The sequence below is a fragment of the Chiloscyllium plagiosum genome, unplaced genomic scaffold, assembly GCF_037043375.1.
Source record: "Chiloscyllium plagiosum isolate Xiang-an unplaced genomic scaffold, Cpla_swu_hap1 HiC_scaffold_7, whole genome shotgun sequence".
Classification (NCBI taxonomy): domain Eukaryota; kingdom Metazoa; phylum Chordata; class Chondrichthyes; order Orectolobiformes; family Hemiscylliidae; genus Chiloscyllium; species Chiloscyllium plagiosum.
In genome coordinates this window covers 16483904-16505446 of record NW_028270145.1, presented here as the reverse complement: position 1 = coordinate 16505446, position 21543 = coordinate 16483904, and the positions used below count along the sequence as shown (strand labels likewise).

The 21543-nt window shown below is 41.8% G+C and overlaps 1 protein-coding gene across 4 annotated transcripts in view; it reads left to right on the top strand.

Annotated features, from left to right (window-relative positions):
- vps8 (VPS8 subunit of CORVET complex) overlaps window positions 1–21543 on the top strand; it is a 570470-nt gene that overhangs the window by 231676 nt on the left and 317251 nt on the right. For all 4 annotated transcript variants that reach the window (XR_015757598.1, XM_043693080.2, XM_043693078.2 and 1 more), the window contains 3 exons: window positions 4395–4542; window positions 9615–9704; window positions 21088–21127. Coding sequence is in view for 3 of the 4 variants with exons in the window: in XM_043693080.2 (XP_043549015.2) it covers window positions 4395–4542; window positions 9615–9704; window positions 21088–21127 (278 nt within the window). In the remaining variant the exon portion in view is untranslated. The remainder of the gene's footprint in view (window positions 1–4394; window positions 4543–9614; window positions 9705–21087; window positions 21128–21543) is intronic.

The window sequence follows — 21543 nt, the reverse complement described above, 5'->3', positions numbered from 1 at the left end:
AATAGCCTGCTCCCTAGTGGGCTCCATCACAAGCTGTTCCAAAAAGCCATCCTGTAAGCATTCCATGAATTCCCTTTCTTTGGATCCACCAGCAACATTATTCACCCAGTCCATTTGCATATTGAAGTCCCCCATGATCACCGTGACCTTGCCTTTCTGACATACCCTATCAATTTCCTGGTACATCTTGCACCCCTATCCTGACCACTGCTGGGTTTTTTGCCTTTGTGGTTCCTCAAGTCCACCCACACAGACTCCACATCATCTGACCCGATGTCATTCAGTGCCATAGATTTAATTTCAGTCTTAACTAACAAGGCAACCCCACCCCCTCTGCCCACCTCCCTGTCTTTTCGATAAGTTGTAAATCCTTGGATGTTTAACTGTTAGTCCTGAACCACTTCCAACCACATCTTTGTGATGCCTACCACATCATAACCATTCACGATGATTTGGTGCTGTTAATTCATCTGCTTTGTTCCGAATACTACGAGCATTCAGGTAAAGCGCCTTCATGCCAATTTTCTTATCCTCATGATTTACAGCATCTCTAGTAATATATCCTAAGTTATCCTTCCTTTTTGCTTCATACCTAGTCTGCCTTGAACTTAAACCCTGCACACATATTCACCTGATGCTTATCTGCCCACATGTGCCTCTAGACCCATATCACTGCAGTTAACTCTAAACTGCCCTTTGAAATGGCCAAAAAAGTTACCTAGCTCAAGGGAGATGAAGGACGAGCATGAAAAGCTAGCCTTGCTGGTGAAGTCCACATCCTAGGAAAGATATGAAAAATAGGAGAGCAATCAAATTTCTGGAGAATGTCAGAAGGGGCATAGCAAATATAGTCCACAATAAATTCAATTTGAAATTCAAGAGATACATGAACACAACTAGCCACCAAAAGACACAACCCACTATCAGTAGTTTCTATACATACAGACAAAGAAGGGCACCACTTTGACTGGGACAACACCCACATCCTAGGACAAGTGAAACAAAGACACACACGAGAATTCTTAGCGGCACGACATTCTAACCAGAATTCCATCAATAAACACATCGATTTAGATCCTATCTACCTCCCCTTGAAAAAAGAACCGGTAATGACATCACCCACCTTAAGAAACCAAGGTCTATAAATAGAGAGGCGGGACATACCACCAGCGCTTCACTGGAGACTCTCACTGATGATGTTACCTAGTCATGGTGACGAAACCTCTGAAAACAAACCTTTGAGCTCAGCGAGCTAACTTATATACTTATCATCAACCTGAGCTACACACCTTCTCAAAAATTGCAGAAACTCCTTGAAACAAAGAGTAGTTGGAATGTGGAACTCACTACCATATTTAGTAGCGGAGGTGAATATCATTGATGCATTTAAAGGGAACCTGTATAAACATAAGAGAGAGTAGAATACAAAGATATAATGATGAGATGGAAGTAAACTGGAGCAGGATTGCGTTGAGAATAAAAAGCACATAACTGAGTGTGGCTGTACATATGACATCATTCTGCCTAATATAATGCGAGAGAGTTTATTTTCGTTAAAATGGGTAAATACACAGTTATTGGGAATGTCCAAAAATCTATCAGGATAAGAAACATTACTGTTATTAAATTAATTACATTGGTTCCTGGCATTTTATAGTCTAGACAGATGCTTAATAAAAGTTGTGCTTACAGCTGCCTATGGTACATAATTTGGCAGAAAGCTGTGTGACTGGTGTGTGGGGATTCACAGGCAAATAGGCTGTTGAACTAATCCATATTTTCAAATTGAGGTTTGCAGTTAAACAAGAATAATTAATGAAAACTAGTAATTCTATAAAAGATAATGGGTAAAATGATGATGAACTAATACATTATTGATTCTAACCTACACCTCCACGTAAGCTGGTAATATCTGCTGCAATTGTTGTTTTAGTCCACTACACTATTTAATACATGCCAATGAAAAAGGCTAGGATTGGAGATTTAAGCTAGAATGGCTAAAGCTTCTGCAGCAATCTTCAGTCAGAAGTGCTAAGTGGATGATCCATCTTGGCCTCCTCCAGTGCCCCGCAGCCTTTCAGATACCAGTCCTCAGCCAATTCGATTCACTCCACATGATATCAACAAACGGTAGGAGATATTGTATTGTCCTAATAACATTCCGGCAATAGTACTTAAGTCTTGTGCTACAGATCTTGCCACTCCCCCAGCCAAGCTGTTCCAGTATAGTTTCAACACTGCTATCTATCCGACTGTGGAAAATTTCCCAGTTATGTCCTGTACACAAGAAGGAGGACAAATTAAATGCAGCTAGTTACTACCCCATCAGTCAACCCCCAATCATCAGGGTGGTAATGGAAGATGTTACCAACAGTGCTATCAAACAGGACTTGTTCAACAATAACCTGCTTAGTAACGCCCAGTTTGGGTTCTGCCAGGGCCATCCCGCTGCTGACATCATTACAGCTTTGGTTCAAATATGGACACAAGCTGAATTTCAGAAGTGAGATGAGAGTGACAGCCCTTGACATCAATATTCTATTTGACCAAGCGTGCCATCAAGGAGTCCTAGAAAAACTGTAATCACTGGGTATCAGGGGTCAAACTCTCTGGTGGTTGGAGTCATACCTAACACATAGGAAGGTGGTTATCAATGCTGGAGGTCAGTCATCTCAGCTCCAGGACACCTCTGCAAGAGTTCTTCAGGGTAGTGTCCTTGGCCCAACCATCTTCAGGTATTTCATCAAGGCTAGCGTGTACTATCTACATGATGCACGGCAGCAATTCACTAAAAATCCTTAGACAACAATATCCATACCTACCAGAAGGACAAGGGCAACAGGTGCCAGGGAACACCACCACCTGCAAGTTCCCCTCCAAACCACTCAGCATTTTCACTTGGAATATATCACTATTTCTTCACTGCTGCTGAGTCAAAATAGTGGCATTCTCATGAAGGATTTTGTGAGTCAACCCACAGCACAGACTGCAGGGGTTCAAGAAGGAAACTCACCACCATCTTCTCCAGGGCAACTAGGGACAAGTGATAAATGCTGGCTAGCCAGTGATGCCCACGTCCCATAAGTCAATGTTTAAAACAAAAAGCTGCAAGTTTTGTTTTGGCTAATAACTAATACCTTTTGTATAATTGCACAAGTTCCTTTTATATTCACTAGGGACTTTGATTAATACAACATTCCTTTTTTTGGCAGCAGAAGTGTTGTTTCTGCAATAAACCATCCTAACAAACATAAAGTGCAGTTGTGCTCCCTCAGATTCCAGTAATGAAGGCTGTTATTCTGTTGAAATTCTCCAATGATGTCCAAACATATCAAATCATCAAAATGTTGGAATCTCAAGTGTTCAGTTTACCCTTCCTGCTACATTTGCAAAATGGCGACCTGAAATCCTGACTGGAACATTGATTAAAAGAACCAAAAAAAAAAGTTTTTAAAAAATTTGAGTTTTAAAATGTGTGAAGTCGAAATACAAGGCCCTAAAATTTGACCGAGATTGCAAATGACTGCAAGATGTATATAATAAAACTCCTCATTAATATAACCATGTGTGTTCATTGTTATAGCTATCCATCAGTCAACCATATATGATGAAGGAAGCAAACTCTTGACAACAGCCTTAGGCCATAGTCAGCTGTCAACACTGAAAGTTTATTAGTAACAAACTTTCTTGAACTTTGTTTTAATAATTGGAAAGAATTGGGCAGCTATTGCTTCAGCTGAGACATAGTTACTTTTACACAGAACTGAATTGGATTGAAAATTGAGATTGGCAAGCATTAAAAGGAACAGAGACAACATTTTTATGATGTGGAAATTGCCATTTAAATTTAAGTTATGAAAATTAAATGTGATCAAGTTTTGACCATGACTTCTGGAAAGGAACATCTGGCACTCTTATTTATAATGAAATCATACTGTGGACTGGTGTCTTGCATTCAGACAGTTCCCTGGTGCGCAGTTTCACTCCACCTTCATGGTAAGGGATCTGAAAATCATCAAATAACGGGTGCGTCAGTACAAATTTTTTGTTGCATCACACACAAGCCATAACATTAATTTATATGCTCTGTTTATTTCTCAATAAAAATGTTTTCCCTGTTCAGTCTGGATAAATTTGTGTTTGATTAAAGCATTAGATACCAGTGCACCAGAAAAAAAACATGCTGTATTGTTTTCTGTTTCTATGCATTTGAAAAAGAATCAGGGAAGTTTTGATTCAACTCAGAGGTGTTGTTTGGCATAGAACATGTTTTTATTTTTATTGCACTTTTCTCAGGATTTCATCAAAGCTCTTAATTCGCAGTCAGTGGTGTGTCTTTATGTTGTACATGCATTTCTATCATTGAACACTTATTCCATGTATTTAATTTTCAGAGATGGAGTGCAGGTGAATCGAGAGCTTCAGCAACTGAATCCTGACATCCATGAACAGTACCTTGACCTGCTTTGTCAATATAGTCCACATCGGGTGACAGATTTCCTCAAGGTGTCAGAATACTACAGACTCGAAGAAGCCATTCAGGTACTGCTTAGAATCATTAGTAAAGTGCCGGGAACCAAAGACATGGGTGGTTGTTATATGGAAAATTCCTTAGCCAACACAGTTTCACTATTTTTTAAACAAACAATCCAGTTAAGAACATTTCATTGGAAGCCATGAAGTCAGTGGGACACTTTTCCTTACCAGTTATCTATAATATACATTATCCTGGAGGCAGCATTATGGTGTGACTTGGCCTTGTTAATATTAAAAATATTTTTATTCTTATATCAAAAAGCCCTATGTGAGGAATAAGCCTGTAGAAATTTGAACCTGTTAAGAAATGATGATGTCTTGCCAGTACAGCAAATAGTAAAAACTAATACAGCTAATACTCTTGAAAAATTGAGCATAATGGCTATTTGATACTTTTTTAAAATTGCAATCTCTAAATCGGTTCAGTGAAACTTTGCCAGTGCTAACATGAAAACAATGCGATCAAAACCAAAGGAGGATCCATTCCGTCAGATTTCTAATCAAATGGGTGATCAATACTGATAGTTTACCAATCAGGCAGGTGGTCCAGTTTGCTCAATTTATCAATCAAATAGGTTATTTGCCCTGACTGATTATACAATAAGTTGGATTTTGAAAGCTAAGCAAGTTTCTTGTGGGAGAAGTGAAAAGTGAGGTTTGAAGAGGGAAATGAGTTACTGTTGAGGAAACTTCTGTCCCCTCATCATTTGTTCAAGAGGTTGCCATGTTCTGTTGAAAATGCGCATAGTAATGATGGAATGAGTAAAAAGGGGTTGAATAATTGAAAGGAGAAGTGATGCATGAAGCGGTTGGTGTGAGGAGGAAGTGCAGAAGTCAAGATGTGGACAGGCCACCAACTTGAGTGTCATACCAGTTACTTTTGAGGCTGACTGAAAATTGAGGCTTTTTATTTTAAATTAATCACATGAAATGTTCTAACTTGCAAATTGGGGATGAAAGCATGAAATCATTTTAACAAATTGTTCTGCATTTACAGAAACTGGCCACTGGGTGGTTCCTGCCTTTGTAATAAAATGATAAAATAATAAATATCAACAATATTGTACCTCATTAATTAGCAACCAGCTCCACTGAGATATTTTCCATCCTAGAATTAAAATGCAATTTCTAGTTAGTCTTAACACCACCACAGTGTATCTGTGTTAAATTTGGAAGAAAGCCACAGTTAAATTTTAACAGCTTAATATTTGAACTTGATTCAAATTTGCTTTTGCATTATTCTTCTGTTTGTGTTGTTATGCATTCTGACATCCATAATATAAATGACCAAAGGTCAGTGGATGAGCAGGCCTGCACTCTATTTATGTAGAATTTATGTAGAAATGTCTAACACATCCCTGGCATTTACAGAATAATCCAATTTAATCATTCAGCCAATCTGTGTTCCTGGCATGCACCAGACTCCAACTTGGGAGTAATCCAGATGCATCAGTTCTGTAATACTACAAAGATTTTAGTGTAAGTAAAAATGTAAATGCATTTCATGTGTACAAAAGAAAAATCAAACACGATATCCCTTGGATGATTTTTAAGATTCCGGTTGACCATAAAGTCCACTTCTAAGCCATTGATGCTGAGCAATTAAAGTGTTCTCCAAAATTCACATTTGCTATTCATTAATATTCCATGTAGAGTACATTCAGTGGCAACATTGATCATGACACTCAACAAGATTATTCTTATCACAAGCACATTGTACCTTTGTACTGTTAGTTTTTGCTTCCTTTTCCAGAAGACCTTCTCCTGCCTATTTTCTTCTGTTGAATTTCTTCTGTTGAATTATTTTACTTTTTACTGTCATGGTAACTGCAACAAATGTTCCTTGGATAACAGTCACTGCAGAGCGTGTGAGCTTCGAACCCCAGATTGCAGAGAATTTCTTGCAGACCAACAATGTCCATCCATTTAGAAGTGGCTAAGTCCATAAAACTGTGATGTGCAAGCTTATGGGAGCGATGGTCCCAGGGGCTAGTTAAACTTGTTGTAATTTACAGAAACAAATTTCAAGAAATGAAAGCTTGCATTTATATAGCACCTTTCCTGGCCTCTGATCATCGCAAAGCACTTTGTGATGGTAGCTTATTTTTGAAGTGTAGTCACTATTGTGATATAGGAAATATTGCAACCAATTTGCATACAGCAAGCTCCTATCAACAACAAAATGACAAATGTCCAGATAAACTTTTGAGTCATGTTGTTTGAGGAGTAAATCTTGACTAAGGTACAATGGGACCTTTGCTATCTAACTGAGAGAGGAAATGCAACAACAGTTTAATGTCTCATTCCAAAGGCAGCACCTCCACTGTTGTTGCACTCCCTCAGGGCTGCATTGCAATCTCAGCCTAAATTATCTTGTGCTCTAGTCTCTTTGACTCAAAAGGTGAAAATGCTATCATGTATATGGTAATGGGCACTTTCTATATCTGAATATAGACTGGAATAATTGTAGTGTAAAGGGTTGAGCGGAGCAGAACTTCCTAGAATTTTTTCAGGCGAACTTTTCTACGGCAATATTTTTCCAGTTACAATAGGGAAAGCAGGCACCTAGATCTTGGAAATGAGATAAGCCAAGTGGATCAAGTGACAGTACTGGAATATTTATGGAGCAGAGTCGAAGAGTGTGGTGCTGGAAAAATACAGCCAGCCAGCCAGGCAGCATCCAAGGGGCAGGAGAATCGATGTTTTGGGCATAAGCCCTTCATCAGGAATGAGGCTTATGAGCCAAGGGGCCCCCAAGGTTGGGCAGTCTGCATTGTGTCATAAGGTTTAGGCTGGCTGTGGTAAAGGACAAAGGACGTTCAGAGTAAGAATAATTAATTACTGGGAAGGCAATTTCAGTAGGTAAGGACAGTAGAACTCAGCTAGTCATTTGGACAGAAAGGTTGAAAGCCAGGACTGCATATAGAAGGTTCAGAGGGCAATTGACAAAACAAATAAGAGAAGTAAAGAGAGAGTATGAGAAGAAACTGTCAGCTAATATTGAAGAGAATTGAAAAGCTGACTTTGGGCATGTAAATATTAAAAGAGTGGTTTAAACAAAAAGTACAGTCAATTAGGAACCAAAAAGGAGATTTGTGCACGGTTACAGAAGGCATAGCTGAGGTATTAATTGAATATCTTGTATGTGTCTTTACCAGGGAAGATGATGCTGTCCACGTCATGTTGAATACTAAAAAGATATAAACATTGATGATGAGAGTAATTGGATAGGTTCTCTGTTTATAAAGTAAATAAAGCATTGGACCATATGAGAATACTAACGGAAATGAGAGCAGAGATTTGGGAGGAGCTGATCGCTATTTTCCAATCTTCCTTAGATTCAAGACTGGTACTAGAGCACTGAAGAATTGTAAATATTCCATCTTTGTACAAAAAAAAGGATCAACTTTGGTGGTGAAACTTGAATTTGAGACCAAATCAATAGCAGTTGGGGAAATTGTCAGTTAAGAAAACAAAATCATCATTGATTTTAAGGGCAACTGATGGTATAATTTTTTGATGAAAGTTTCAGAGAAACTTAAGAACCCAGATGCTGTTGATGTAGTGTAGATGAACTCCTAAAAGGCATTTTCTGCAGTGCTATACAACAAACAGATATGCACAAAGTTATAACTCGTAGAATAAAAAGTAGTAGTAATATGGATGCAAAATAGGCCGAGTAGTAAAGAACAAAGTAGTGGTGAATTTTCTTTTGGACTGGAGTTGACCGATCGTCTGTATGCAGAAGTCTGCTGTTCCACATATATGCACAGGTACAATTACAACATTTGGAGATGATTCAAGGCTTGGAAGTATTATGAACAGTGAGGAAAAAGTGTAGAACTTCAAAAGGATGTAAGTTAGTGGAATGTGCAACATTGTTTATGTGTCTAAAGGCTGGCTAGATAGTGGCTCTGGCTCCAATTGACTCTTTTTAGCAAGATCCACTCCTGGTGGAGTCTCAAAGCTGGCCATATGAAGAGTGAGGTTTATCGCAAGAATCTTGTTAATGGCTTCATGTGATCCCTATTCCTTGATCTAAAGAATATGTTTTGGTAGCTATTATTCAGGGATGTTGCTCCACATGATGTGTTTGGATGTGATGTGTTAAGATGTAATGTGGATTGAACAGAGCACCTTGGAGTTGCAAAAAGGGTCAAAATGATTTTTGAGAGTTGGAGAGTGTGTTGTAGATTTGTTTAATTATGTTATACATCTCAGTCAGATCACCCTTTAATATCTGTACTTTGAAGAATGAGACCTATGAAACCTGTTTTTGTAATTTAATCCTTTTAGCTCAGGGGCATTCTGGTGAATTTGCGCTACACCCACTCTGAGGCGATTATGCCCTTCCTGAAGTATGATACACAGAACTGAATTCAGTTTTTTTTTGTGTACAGTTGGAATTCATGGAGTACTTCTGTTTTTGTGAATTGGTTTAATTTTGAAGGTAGCTGACAAGATGCAGATCCATGCCGTGGGCGGCACGGTGGCACAGTGGTTAGCACTGCTGCCTCACAGTGCCAGAGACCCGGGTTCTGACTCTGACTGTCAGGCGACTGACTGTGTGGAGTTTGCACATTCTCCCCGTGTCTGCGTGGGTTTCCTGCGAGTGCTCTGGTTTCCTCCCGCAATCCAAAAATGTGCAGGTTAGGTGAATAGGCCATGCTAAAATTGCCCGTAGTGTTAGGGGCAGGGGTAAATGTAGGGGAATAGGTTTGGGTGGGTTGCGCTTTGGTGGGTCGATGTGGACTTGTTGGGCCGAAGGGCCTGTTTCCACACTGAGTAATGTAAGTCTAAGTAAGTAATCTGTTCCTTTCAGCACACATGTACAGCTCACCTAGGAAGTCTGAACATTGACCCTCCTCCCATTTAAAAATAAGTCTTCCTGTGGTTGCGTTGCAAGTAACATTGAGTCAGAACAGGGTAAGCATTGTTAGCATCTCGGTGCCTAACACTTGATCTATGAATCAAGAGCAGATTGCAAATGTAGCCAACATTGTATGATCCAGTTGAGATAGTATTTCCATGGAAGCTATTTGTTGCTGGAGGTTTAATTTGACGTATTTCTTACTTAGATTACAGAGAAGCATAGACTTCATGAAGCCTCGGCCTACTTACTGGAGAAGAAGGGAGATGCGCATGCTGCCTTTTTTGTCCTGCTTGAGGTATGATCATTACATCCTATTCAGAATTCTTCGTAAATCTGCATTTTTTTCAGGCAGTTGCAGGTGCAATCACTAGTTGGTATTTAATTTAAAAATGAAAGCGGGTCAAATTATAGATATTTTATTCTTGCCCTTCCAGAAAGAGAAGTTGCTCTTTGAATGTTACAATTTATTTTAAAGGCTGAGGCCAGATTTTTATTTTGCCTCTTCGCTTCAAGGAACTTGGCTTTCTGAGACCATTTTCTCCAACAGAGACTCAGGCGAGTTTTCATTTGTGAGAATAATATCACTTCAGACATTTTAGGAATTGAGCTTCATTTTGTTCTGACTGCATCCTCACAATGCATTAAAAAAAACAAATTATATTCTCTGAATATGTAAATGAGTTTGTTATTGCTATAATGCCTGTGAAATTTTCTATGTCTGCCTGTGCGCATGTTTGAGACAAAAAAAAACTGCAGATGTTGGAATCCAAAGTAGACAGGCAGGAGGCTGGAAGGACACAGCAAGCCAAGCAGCATCAGGAGCGGGAGAAGTCAACGTTTTGGGTGTAACCCTTCTTCAGGACTTAGGGTGGGTGTAGGGAGCGCTGCAAATAAAGGGGCAGGTTGAGGCAGGGTAGTGAAGTGGGGAGAGGCGAAGACAGTTGGAGGGTATGACCTGGTTGGTCAATGGGAGGAATGAATCCAGTTGGTGGCAGGGAGCAGCGTTAGTGAGGAGGATGGGCTGGGAAAGGAGTCAGGGGATAGTGAGGGAGGTTATTTGAAACTGGACCACTCAATGTTGAGTCCTCCGGGCCGAAGGGTGCCCAGGCGGTAGACAAGGTGTTGTTCCTCCAACAGGCACTGTGGTTTGTTTTGGCACTGGAGGAGGCCAAGGATGGTCATGTTGGAAAGGGAATGGTTGGGGGAATTGAAATGGGCATTTGGTCTCCCTGATGTAGAGAAGACGACATTGGGAGTACCTGATACAGTAAACTAGGTTGGAAGAGAGGCAGTTGAACCTCTGCCTCACCTGGAAGGACTCTTTGGGGCTCTGGATGGAGGTGAGTGGGGTGGTGCGCTGGCAGGTTTTGCATCTTTTCTGGTTGCAGGGGAAGGTGCATGGGGGTTCGATGGTGGGGATAGCATGAACCAAGGACCGTTGAAGAGAATGGTCCTTGCGGAAGGCAGAGAGGGGTGGGGAGGGGAAGATATTTTTGGTGGTGGGGAATATTTGGAGTTGGCAGAAGTGAGGATGATGCGTTGGATGCAGAGACTAGGTAGGTGAGGGCAAGGAGGACTCTGTCCTTATTGCTTTGGGGGGGGGGGGGGGGGGTGATTTAGAGCAGTGGAACAGGGAATGGAGGTGCTACAGTGGAGGGCTGTCTGGGTGATGGACGGAGGGAGGGAAAAGGCGTTACTCAAAATAGGTGGACACCTGGGACGCTCGCAAGGGGAATATCTCCTCATCCGAGCAAATGCGACAGAGGCGGAGGAATTAGGAGAATGGGATGGAGTTCTTGCAGAATACTGGGTGGGGAGGTGTAGTCCAGGTAGTTATGGGAATCTGTGGGTTTGTAGCAGACATTTTAGCTGCCAATGTGGACAGGAACCTGTTTCTTCTATCTTTGTTTATTGAAGAGAAATGGAATTAACTTTTACACTTGAAAGCTCATATCGTTTTTGATCTTAATATAGTTAGAGCTCAGGCAACAGCCTTGTGCCATTCTAATTTCTACCTCTTTTGTTGATTTTCTTTTTTAATTTTCATGTGCCTAACAAATGGGTTTTTACTTTACTGTTTTACAACTGGCATTTGATGCTATCAACTCTCAGAATAACAGAATTATTATGGTGCAGTGGGAAGCCATTGTGTCCTTCACTGAGAAATATGACTTTGTGCCACTCTCCTGCCTTTTCCTTGGAACCTTGCACATTGTTTATGTTTATAATCATCTAGTACCCTCTTGAATACATAGAAACAGAAAATACGAGCAGTCTTAGGCCATTCAGCCCTATTAGCCAGCTGCACCATTAATTATGTTCCTGGTGATTCTGCTTTTTCCTCATATCCTTTGATCAATTTGAGCTCATGAGCTAAATCCAACTCTTTCTCGAAATCATCCAGGCCTTGACTGCCTTCTGTGGTAGTGAATTCCACAGGCTCACAACTGTCTGGGTGAAGAAACTTTTCATCATCTCAGCCCTAAGTGGTCTACCCCATATCCTTAGACTGTGACCCCTTCATCTGGAATCCCACGTGAACGTCATTTCTGCATCTACCCTGTTTCTCCTCGATTGAACCTACCTCCGCCACGTTTCCAGCTAGTGCAACACAGACCCTGACAACTGATTATGTGAGAACGTATTTCCTCACATTGTATTTACTTCTTTTGCTGTCTACATTTACTTAATGCCCTCTCCTATTTGATCCATTTGAGTAGGGACAGTATCTCTCTAACTACACTGTCCCAAACCTTCATAAAACGTCTCTCAAATCTCCACTTGGCCTTCTCCACTTGAAAAAAAATACAATCCCAGCTTCTCTAATATATCTTCATACCTGATGTATCTCATTGCAGAACCTCATCTGTACTCTCTGTGATGCCTTAAAGTCCTCCCTAAAGTGCCATAGCTGAGGTCTAGCTTGTGTCTCATTCAAGATCAGCATAACTTCCTCCTTGTTGTATGCTTTGCCTCTACTGATAAAGTCTAGTATAATGTATGTTTTATTAACTGCTCTCTCCAGCTCTCCTCCATCTTCAATATTTTATGCACATATACACTCCTATCTCTCTGCTCCTGTACTCCATTTTTTTTAAGCAATGTTTTTCATATCCTTTGTACCATACTGTATCACCTCACATTTTTTGGCATTGAATATCACTTGCAGCTATCTGTTTGCTTACAAATTTCTTAGAGGCCTTTTGAGACATAAACTGTCCTCTTTACCTTTTACAGTGCCTCAATGTTTTGAATTGTCCACAAACTTTGAAATTAACCCCTGCACACCAAAGTCTAGATCGTGAATGTACATCAGGAAATGCAAATATCTCAACGCCCATCTGTGGGGAGCTCCATTACAACCTTCCTCCAGTCCAAACATTGTCCATTAAGCATTGCTGTCCATTTTCAATTACAGTTAATTTTGTGTCCCTGATGTTGTCATCCCTTTTATTCCATTAGATTTGACTGTCCTGTCATGACTTTGTATCAAAAGGCTTTTGGAAGTCCATGCAGACAATTTGAACCTCCGTCATGAACTGTGTAGAATTACTTGAGAGAGATAGTTGGATATAGCTTTCCCTTAAGAAATCGAGACTGGCTTTCCTTAATTAATCCAAATTTGCCCGTGTGATTATTAATACCATCTTGAAGTTTTCTTCAACGTTAAACTGACTGGTCTGTAATTTCTGGGCTTATATTTGAGCCCTTTTTTGAGCATAGAGTCTTAGAGATGTACAGCATGGAATCAAACCCTACAGTCCAACCCATCCATGCCGACCAGATATCCCAACTCAATCTAGTCCGACCTGCCAGCACCCGGCCCAAATCCCTCCAAACCTTTCCTATTCATGTGCCCATCCAAATGCCTTTTAAATGTTGCGTTTGTACCAGCTTCCACCACTTCATCTGGCAGCTCATTCCATACACGTACCACCCTCTGCGTGAAAATGTTGCCTCTTAGGTCCCTTTTATATCTTTCCCCTCTCACCCTAAACCTATGCCCTCTAGTTCTGGACTCCCCGACCCCAGGGAAAATACTTTGTCTATTTATCCTATCCATGCCCCTCATAATTTTGTAAACCTCCATAAGGTCACCTCTCAGCCTCCGATGCTCCAGGGAAAACAGCCCCAGCCTGTTCAGCCTCTCCCTATAGCTCAGATCCTCCAACCCTGGCAACATCCTTGTAAATCTTTTCTGAACCCTTTCAAGTTTCACAACATCTTTCCGATAGGAAGGAGACCAGAATTGCACACAATATTCCAACAGTGGCTTAACCAATGTCCTGTACAGCCGCAACATGACCTCCCAACTCCTGTATTCAACACTCTGACCAATAAAGGAAAGCATACCAAACGCCTTATACACTATCCTATCTACCTGCAACTCCATTTTCAAGGAGGAATGTACCTCCACTCCAAGGTCTCTTTGTTCAGCAACACTCCCTAGGACCTTACCATTAAGTGCATACGTACTGCTAAGATTTGCTTTCCCAAAATGCAGCACCTCGCATTTATCTGAAGTAAATTCCATCTGCCACTTCTCAGCCCATTGTCCCATCTGGTCAAGATCCTGTTGTAATCTGAGGTAATCCTCTTTGCTGTCCACTACATCTCCAATTTTGGTGTCATCTGCAAACTTACTAACTGTACCTCTTATGCTCGCATCCAAATAATTTATGTAAATGACAAAAAATAGAGGACCCAGCACCGATCCTTGTGGCACTCCATTGGTCACAGGCCTCCAGTCTGAAAAACAACCCTCCACCACCACCCTCTGTCTTCTACCTTTGAGCCAGTTCTGTATCCAAATGGCTAGTTCTTCCTGTATTTGGTGAGATCTAACTTTGCTAACCAGTCTCCCATGGGAAACCTTGTCGAACGCCTTACTGAAGTCCATATAGATCACATCTACCGCTCTGCCCTGATCAATCCTCTTTGTTACTTCTTCAAAAAGCTCAATCAAGTTTGTGAGACATGATTTCCCACACACAAAACCATGTTGACTATCCCTAATCAGTCCTTGCCTTTCCAAATAAATTGACATCCTGTCCCTCAGGATTCCCTCCAACAACTTTTAGGTGGCACGGTGGCACATTGGTTCGCACTGCTGCCTCACAGCGCCAGAGACCCGGGTTCAATTCCCGCCTCAGGCGACTCTCTGTGTGGAGTTTGCACCTTCTCCCCGTGTCTGCGTGGGTTTCCTCCGGGTGCTCCGGTTCCCTCCCACGGTCCAAACATATGCAGGTTAGGTGAATTGGCCATGCTAAATTGCCCATAGTGTTAGGTGATGGGGTAAATGTAGGGGGAATGGGTCTGGGTGGGTTGCGCTTTGGCGGGTTGGTGTGGACTTGTTGGGCCGAAGGGCCTGTTTCCACACTGTAAGTAATCTAATCTAATCTAATCTAATTTGCCCACCACCAACATCAGGCTCACTGGTCTAAAGTTCCCTGTCTTCTCCTTACCCTTCTTAAAGAGTGGCACCATATTAGCCAACCTCCAGTCTGTCTTCCAGCACCTCACCTGTGACTATCGATGACACAAATATCTCAGCAAGAAGCCCAGCAATCACTTCTCTAGCTTCCCACAGAGTTCTAGGGTACATCTGATCAGGTCCTGGGGATTTATCCACTTTTAACCGTTTCAAGACATCCAGCACTTCCTCCTCTGTGATATGGACATTTTGCAAGGTGTCACCATCTATTTCACTACTTTCTATACCTTCCATATCCTTTTCCACAGTAAATGCTGATGCAAAATACTCATTTAGTATCTGCCCCATTTCGTGTGGCTCCGCACAAAGGCCACCTTGCTGATTGTTGTGGTTCTGTTCGCCGAGCTGGAAGTTTTTGTTGCAAACGTTTTGTCCCCTGGCTAGGCGACATCATCAGTACTTGGGAGCCTCCTGCGAAGCGCTTCTTTGATGTTTCCTCCGGTGTTTATAGTGGTCTGTCCCTGCCGCTTCCGGTTGTCAGTTTCAGCTGTCTAGAGGCATGGCATTCATCCACAAACTCCATCAACAAACACATCGACCTGGACCCAATATACCAACCACTACAGCGGACAGCTGAAACTGACAACCGGAAGCGGCAGGGACAGACCACTATAAACACCGGAGGAAACATCAAAGAAGCGCTTCGCAGGAGGCTCCCAAGCACTGATGATGTCGCCTAGCCAGGGGACGAAACGTTTGCAACAAAAACTTCCAGCTCGCCGAACAGAACCACAACAACGAGCACCCGAGCTACAAATCTTCGCACAAACTTTGACCACCTTGCTGATCTTTGAGGGGCCCTATTCTCTCCCTAGTTACCCTTTTGTCTTTAATATATTTGTAAAAACCCTTTGGATTCTCCTTAATTCTATTTGCCAAAGCTACCTCATATCTCCTTTTTGCCCTCCTGATTTCCATCTTAAGTATACACCTACTGCCTTTATACTGTTCTAAGGATTCACTCGATCTATCCTGTTTTTACCTTACACATACCTCATCCAACAATCCCTATACCTACCAGCCTTTCCTTTCACCCTAACAGGAATATACTTTCTCTGGATTCTCGTTATCTCATTTCTGAAGGCTTCCCATTTTCCAGCCGTCCCTTTACCTGCGAACATCCGCCCCCAATCAGCTTTTTGAAAGTTCTTGCCTAATACTGTCAAAATTTGCCTTTCTCCAATTTAGAACTTCAACTTTTAGATTTGGTCTATCCTTTTCCATCACTATTTTAAAACAAATAGAATTATGGTCACTGGCCCCAAAGTGCTCCCCCACTGACACCTCAATCACCTGCCCTGCTTTGTTTCCCAAGAGTAGGTCAAATTTTGTACCTTCTCTTGTAGGTGCATCCACATACTGAATCAGATAATTTTCTTGTACTCACTTAACAAAATCCTCTCCATCTAAACCCTTAACACTATGGCAGTCCCAGTCTATGTTTGGAAAGTTAAAATCCCCTACCATAACCACCCTATTATTCTTCCAGATAGCTGGAAGAAATCTGTTTCTCAATTTCCTGTTGACTATTGTTTGGGGGGGTGGTTTATGATACAATCCCAATAAGGTGATCATCCATTTCTTAATTCCACCAAAATAACATCCATGGACATATTCCCAGGCATATCTTCCCTCAGTACAGCTGCAATGCTATCCCTTATCAAAAACGCTACTCCCCCTCCTCTCTTGCCTCCCTTTCTATCCTTCCTGTAGCATTTGTATCCTGGAACATTAAGCTGCCAGTCCTGCCCATCCATGAGCAATGTTTCTGTAATTGCTATGATATCCCAGTCCCATGTTCCTAACCATGCCCTGAGTTCATCTGTCTTCCCTGTTAGGCCCCTTGCATTGAAATTAATGCAGTTTAATTTATTAGTCCTACTGTGTCCCTGCCTGCCCTGACTGTTTGACTCGCTTCTGTTCTCAACTGTACCAGTCTCAGATTGATCTCTTTCCTCACTATCTCCCTGGGTCCCACCTTACTAGTTTAAATCCTCTTGAACAACTCTAGCAAATCTCCCTGCCAGTATATTCGTCCCCTTCCAATTTCGGTGGAAACCGTCCTTCTTGTACAGGTCACTTCTAGCCCAAAAGAGACTCCAATGGTCCAAAAATGTGAATCCTTCTCCCATATATCAGCTCCTCAGCCATGCATTCATCTTCTCTATCCTCCTATTCCTGCCATCACTAGCTCGTAGCACCGGGAGTAATCCAGATATTACTACTCTCAAGGACCACCTTTTAAAATTCCTGCCCAACTCTCTGTAATCTCCCTTCAGAATCTCATCCTTTTCCCTTCCTTTATCATTGGTTCCAATGTGGACAATTACCTCTTGCTGGCTCCTCTCCCCCTTGAGAACATTCTGCATCCTCTCTGAGACATCCTTGATCCTGGCACCAGGGAAACAACACACCATTCTACTTTTTCGCTGCTGGCCACAGAAATGTCTGTCTGTACCTCGGACAAGAGAGTTGCCTAACACAATTCATCTCTTGGAAGCCGACGTACCCCTCATTGCATTAGAGCCAGTCTCAATACCAGAAACTTGGCTGTTCGTGCTACGTTCCCCTGAGAATCCATCACCCCCTAAATTTTCGAAAACAGCATATTTGTTTGAAATGGGTATAGCCACAGAAGGCTTCTGCACTAGCTGCCTACCTCTCTTACCTTTCCTGGAGTTAACCCATCTATGTGACTGTATCTGAGACTTTCCCCCCTTCCTATAACTGCCATCCATCACATACTATTGCTGTTGCAAATTCCTCATCGCTTCTATCTGTCTCTCCAACCGATCCATTTGATCTGATAATATTCGCAACCAACAGCATTTATTGCAGATATAATCCGCAGTAACCCTTAAACTCTCTTTAAACTCCCACATCTGACAAGCGCATATCAGAGCTGAAAATGTGTTGCTGGAAAAGCGCAGCAGGTCAGGCAGCATCCAGGGAACAGGAGAATCGACGTTTCGGGCATAAGCCCTTCTTCAGGAATGAGGAAAGTTTGTCCAGCAGGCTAAGATAAAAGGTAGGGAGGAGGGACTTGGGGGAGGGGCGTCGGAAATGTGATAGGTGGAAAGAGGTCAAGGTGAGGATGATAGGTCAGACTGGGGTGGGGCGGAGAGGTCAGGAAGAAGATTGCAGGTTAGGAAGGCGGAAATGAGGAACCAGGACAGAACCCCACTGGTACAGCGCATCATCCGCCGTCATTTCCACCATCTCCAAATGGACCCCACCACCAAGGATATATTTCCCTCCCCTCCCCTATCAGCATTCCATAAAGACCACTCCCTCCGTGACTCCCTCGTCAGATCCACACCCCCCACCAACCCAACCTCCACTCCCGACACCTTCCCCTGCAACCGCAAGAGGTGCAAGACATGCGCCCACACCTCCCCCCTCACCTCCCTCCAAAGCCCCAAAGGAAACTTCCATATCCGCCACAGATTCACCTGCACCTCCACACATATCATCTATTGCATCCTCTGCACCCGATGTGGCCTCCTCTATATTGGGGAGACAGGCTGGCTACTTGCGGAGCGTTTCAGAGAACACCTATGGGACACCCGGACCAACCAACCCAACCACCCTGTAGCTCAACACTTCAACTCCCCCTCCAACTCCACCAAGGATATGCAGGTCTTTGGACTCCTCCATCGCCAGACCACAACAACACGACGGTTGGAGGAAGAGCGCCTCATCTTCCGCCTAGGAACCCTCCAACCACAAGGGATGAACTCGGATTTCATCAGTTTCCTCATTTCCCCTCCCCCCACCTCGTCTCAGTCAAATCCATCGAATTCAGCACCGCCTTCCTAACCTGCAATCTTCTTCCTGTCCTCTCCGCCCCCACCCCAGTCTGACCTATCACCCTCACCTTGACCTCTTTCCACCTATCACATTTCTGACGCCCCTCCCCCAAGTCCCTCCTCCCTACCTTTTATCTTAGCCTGCTGGACAAACTTTCCTCATTCCTGAAGAAGGGCTTATGCCCGAAACGTCGATTCTCCTGTTCCCTGGATGCTGCCTGACCTACTGCGCTTTTCCAGCAACACATTTTCAGCTCTGATCTCCAGCATCTGCAGTCCTCACTTTCTCCTCAAAGAAGCGCATATCACTCTACTAAAGGCCATTTTTACACCTTCACAATCTACAGATCCAGCAAATAACACTGTCTTATTCCTCTACAAAAAACTGCCCCAGGTTAAATTAATAGTTATGGCTTATATTTTAAGTTTAAGCAAGAGACATATCTCAAAAACATATAATCAAGAAAGAACCCACTCTACTCACTACTGCAGACTTTCTGTAGGTCACACTTAAAAACAATGCAATACACTTATCTGCTTCTGTGCTGTGAACTTCTTCTAAACAGTTCCTCCTAGATCAGTTGTGAATTTCACTGTTTGCTAATTTTCCCAGACGCACTCCGGTGTCCAGCAATACATGAATTCAAACAGCAAAGGCAGTAACAGTGCAGGTTCACTGCTCTGTCAGTTTCTTTTTCTCTCTCTCTGTCCGGCACTGACCTCACCATGTGCTTCCTTTGTCAATTCTCCAATCCTGAGACCACATCTGAGTATAGGGAAGATTTAAATATTATTGCAAGTGCCCCGCAATCACCAATCTTACTTTCTTTCAATTTCCTTGAGTGCATCCTATTTTGTCCTGGTTCGGTCTATTCAATTCCATCTTCTCATCAATTTTGAAACCTTTTCCTGACTGAATTTCCTTCTCTGTCATTGTGACTTCAATAGAAACTGCTTCTGTAGTAAAGATACAGGAAAAATATTAATTTAACTCCTTTGCTTGCTGCTCAGTTTCTGTTCTTGTCTGGCAGAGGTATACTGATAAAGCCAAGGTGGAGAAAGAGATCCTCAGGATCGCATCAAAAGGCCTCGACCCATTGCTTTAACCACTGCTTTCTCACTGCTTGATTCAATCCTGCAACTCCCATTTCACATCCCTTTAGACTAAGTTTGACTCGCTTTTATTTCTCTTTTCACTGAATGTCTAAATATCAATGTTCAGATGGTCCCTTTTTGAAAAAAAAATCATTTATTTCTTCTCTGGCTGTTCAGAACTCTTGACAACATTTCTTCAAGTTATTTTCTAACTTTGTCCATCTTTGTTTTTTCACCTCTAATTGCATCCATTTATCTTTTAACTTTCAGTAGAACTGCCAATAACTGGATCACCTTTGCTTATCCTGAGCATTTTTTAACCTAAGTTGAATTTTCCATTATTTCCTCTGCCTGTTATCCAATCCTTAATCAATGCCAGTATGTTACCTTGCATCACACATGTTATGATATTGTTAATTAACTTTCTGTGGGGAGCCTTATCAAGACCCTACTCATGATCCCAGTGTGCTGTGGAAAGAGGAGTCCTATCAGACTCAAAATACGAACTCTTTCTCTCTTCACAGGTCCTTCAGACATTCTGGGTTTCTCCAGCACTTTGTTTTATTGCTGTATCCATTGTTAACTCCAATCAAGGTCTGCTGCCCCTTGCTGTTTCTTAGCTCTACCCAAACTGAGTCCACACCTTGTTCTTCTGAACTGTTCTTACTAATGTGCTGATCTCAACCCTGAACAGTGCAACTCCATTTCCTTGCCGCCTTGTCAGTTCTTCCTAAGTTTTGAATATTCTTGAGTATTCATTTCCCAGTCCTGGTTATCATGCAGCCATGTTTACTTCTATTTGTGCCTTTAGGTAATCTAACTTGTTGCAAATCCTGCATTGCATTCAGGTAGAGTGCCCTTAACCTTATCTTTTTGACATTATTGTGCAGTCAAAGCATGCTTGGTTTTGTTTCTCTTGTCTTCTAGTCTCCCTAGCAGCTTTTCTACTTCCCCTTACCAACTTCAGTCCAAATTTAGGTTACCCCCTTGGCTTCCCACCCTCCAGCAAACAGCAGCTTACCAGAACGTGGGATAATTCATTTGGAACGTGACAATAGCCATCTTTTGATTCAAGATGGCATATAAGAGTACTTTAACCTCATGGAATACGTTTGACTTTAGTGCACACACTAAAAAAAAAGCCATTTTCAAGGGCATGTCTAATCAAGCTGGGAGTTTTTCCTTCCTTCATAACTTAAAGTTTAATGCTATATTATGCTTCAGTTGCTACATAGCACTGTAATCAGTGTTTGCAAGTAATCAAACATTTTTTTTTCCAGATCTTGAAAAACAAGCTCTCATTGTTTACTGATGGCACAAGTAAGTAACAATTTAACTGTTTTTAACAGTGTTATTTTATTGTCAGTAGTTTTAAGATTTGCCAAATATTTATAATTGAGGCTGCTCTGTTTTTAATTCTGATATTTATTATCCATTATCAATGCTGAACTTACCAAATTTGTTGGAAGTAAATAACCAAATCAAAGTTAACCAACATGTCACATTTCCTGGATTGAATGAGTTGGAGTTAAAATGAAAATTCTGCTTTTGGATAATTATGTTCCTATCATTGTGATTATACCCTATTTTAATGTACATCTGAAATGCCCATTTTTTTGTCCTAAAGCAAATACTCTTCAAGTAACAAACATATTTAGTTTGCATTGAAATATTCTCTTGGCCATTCAAATATCAATGTATTTCATCAGTGTTTAAAACTTAAAGTAAATTCAGAT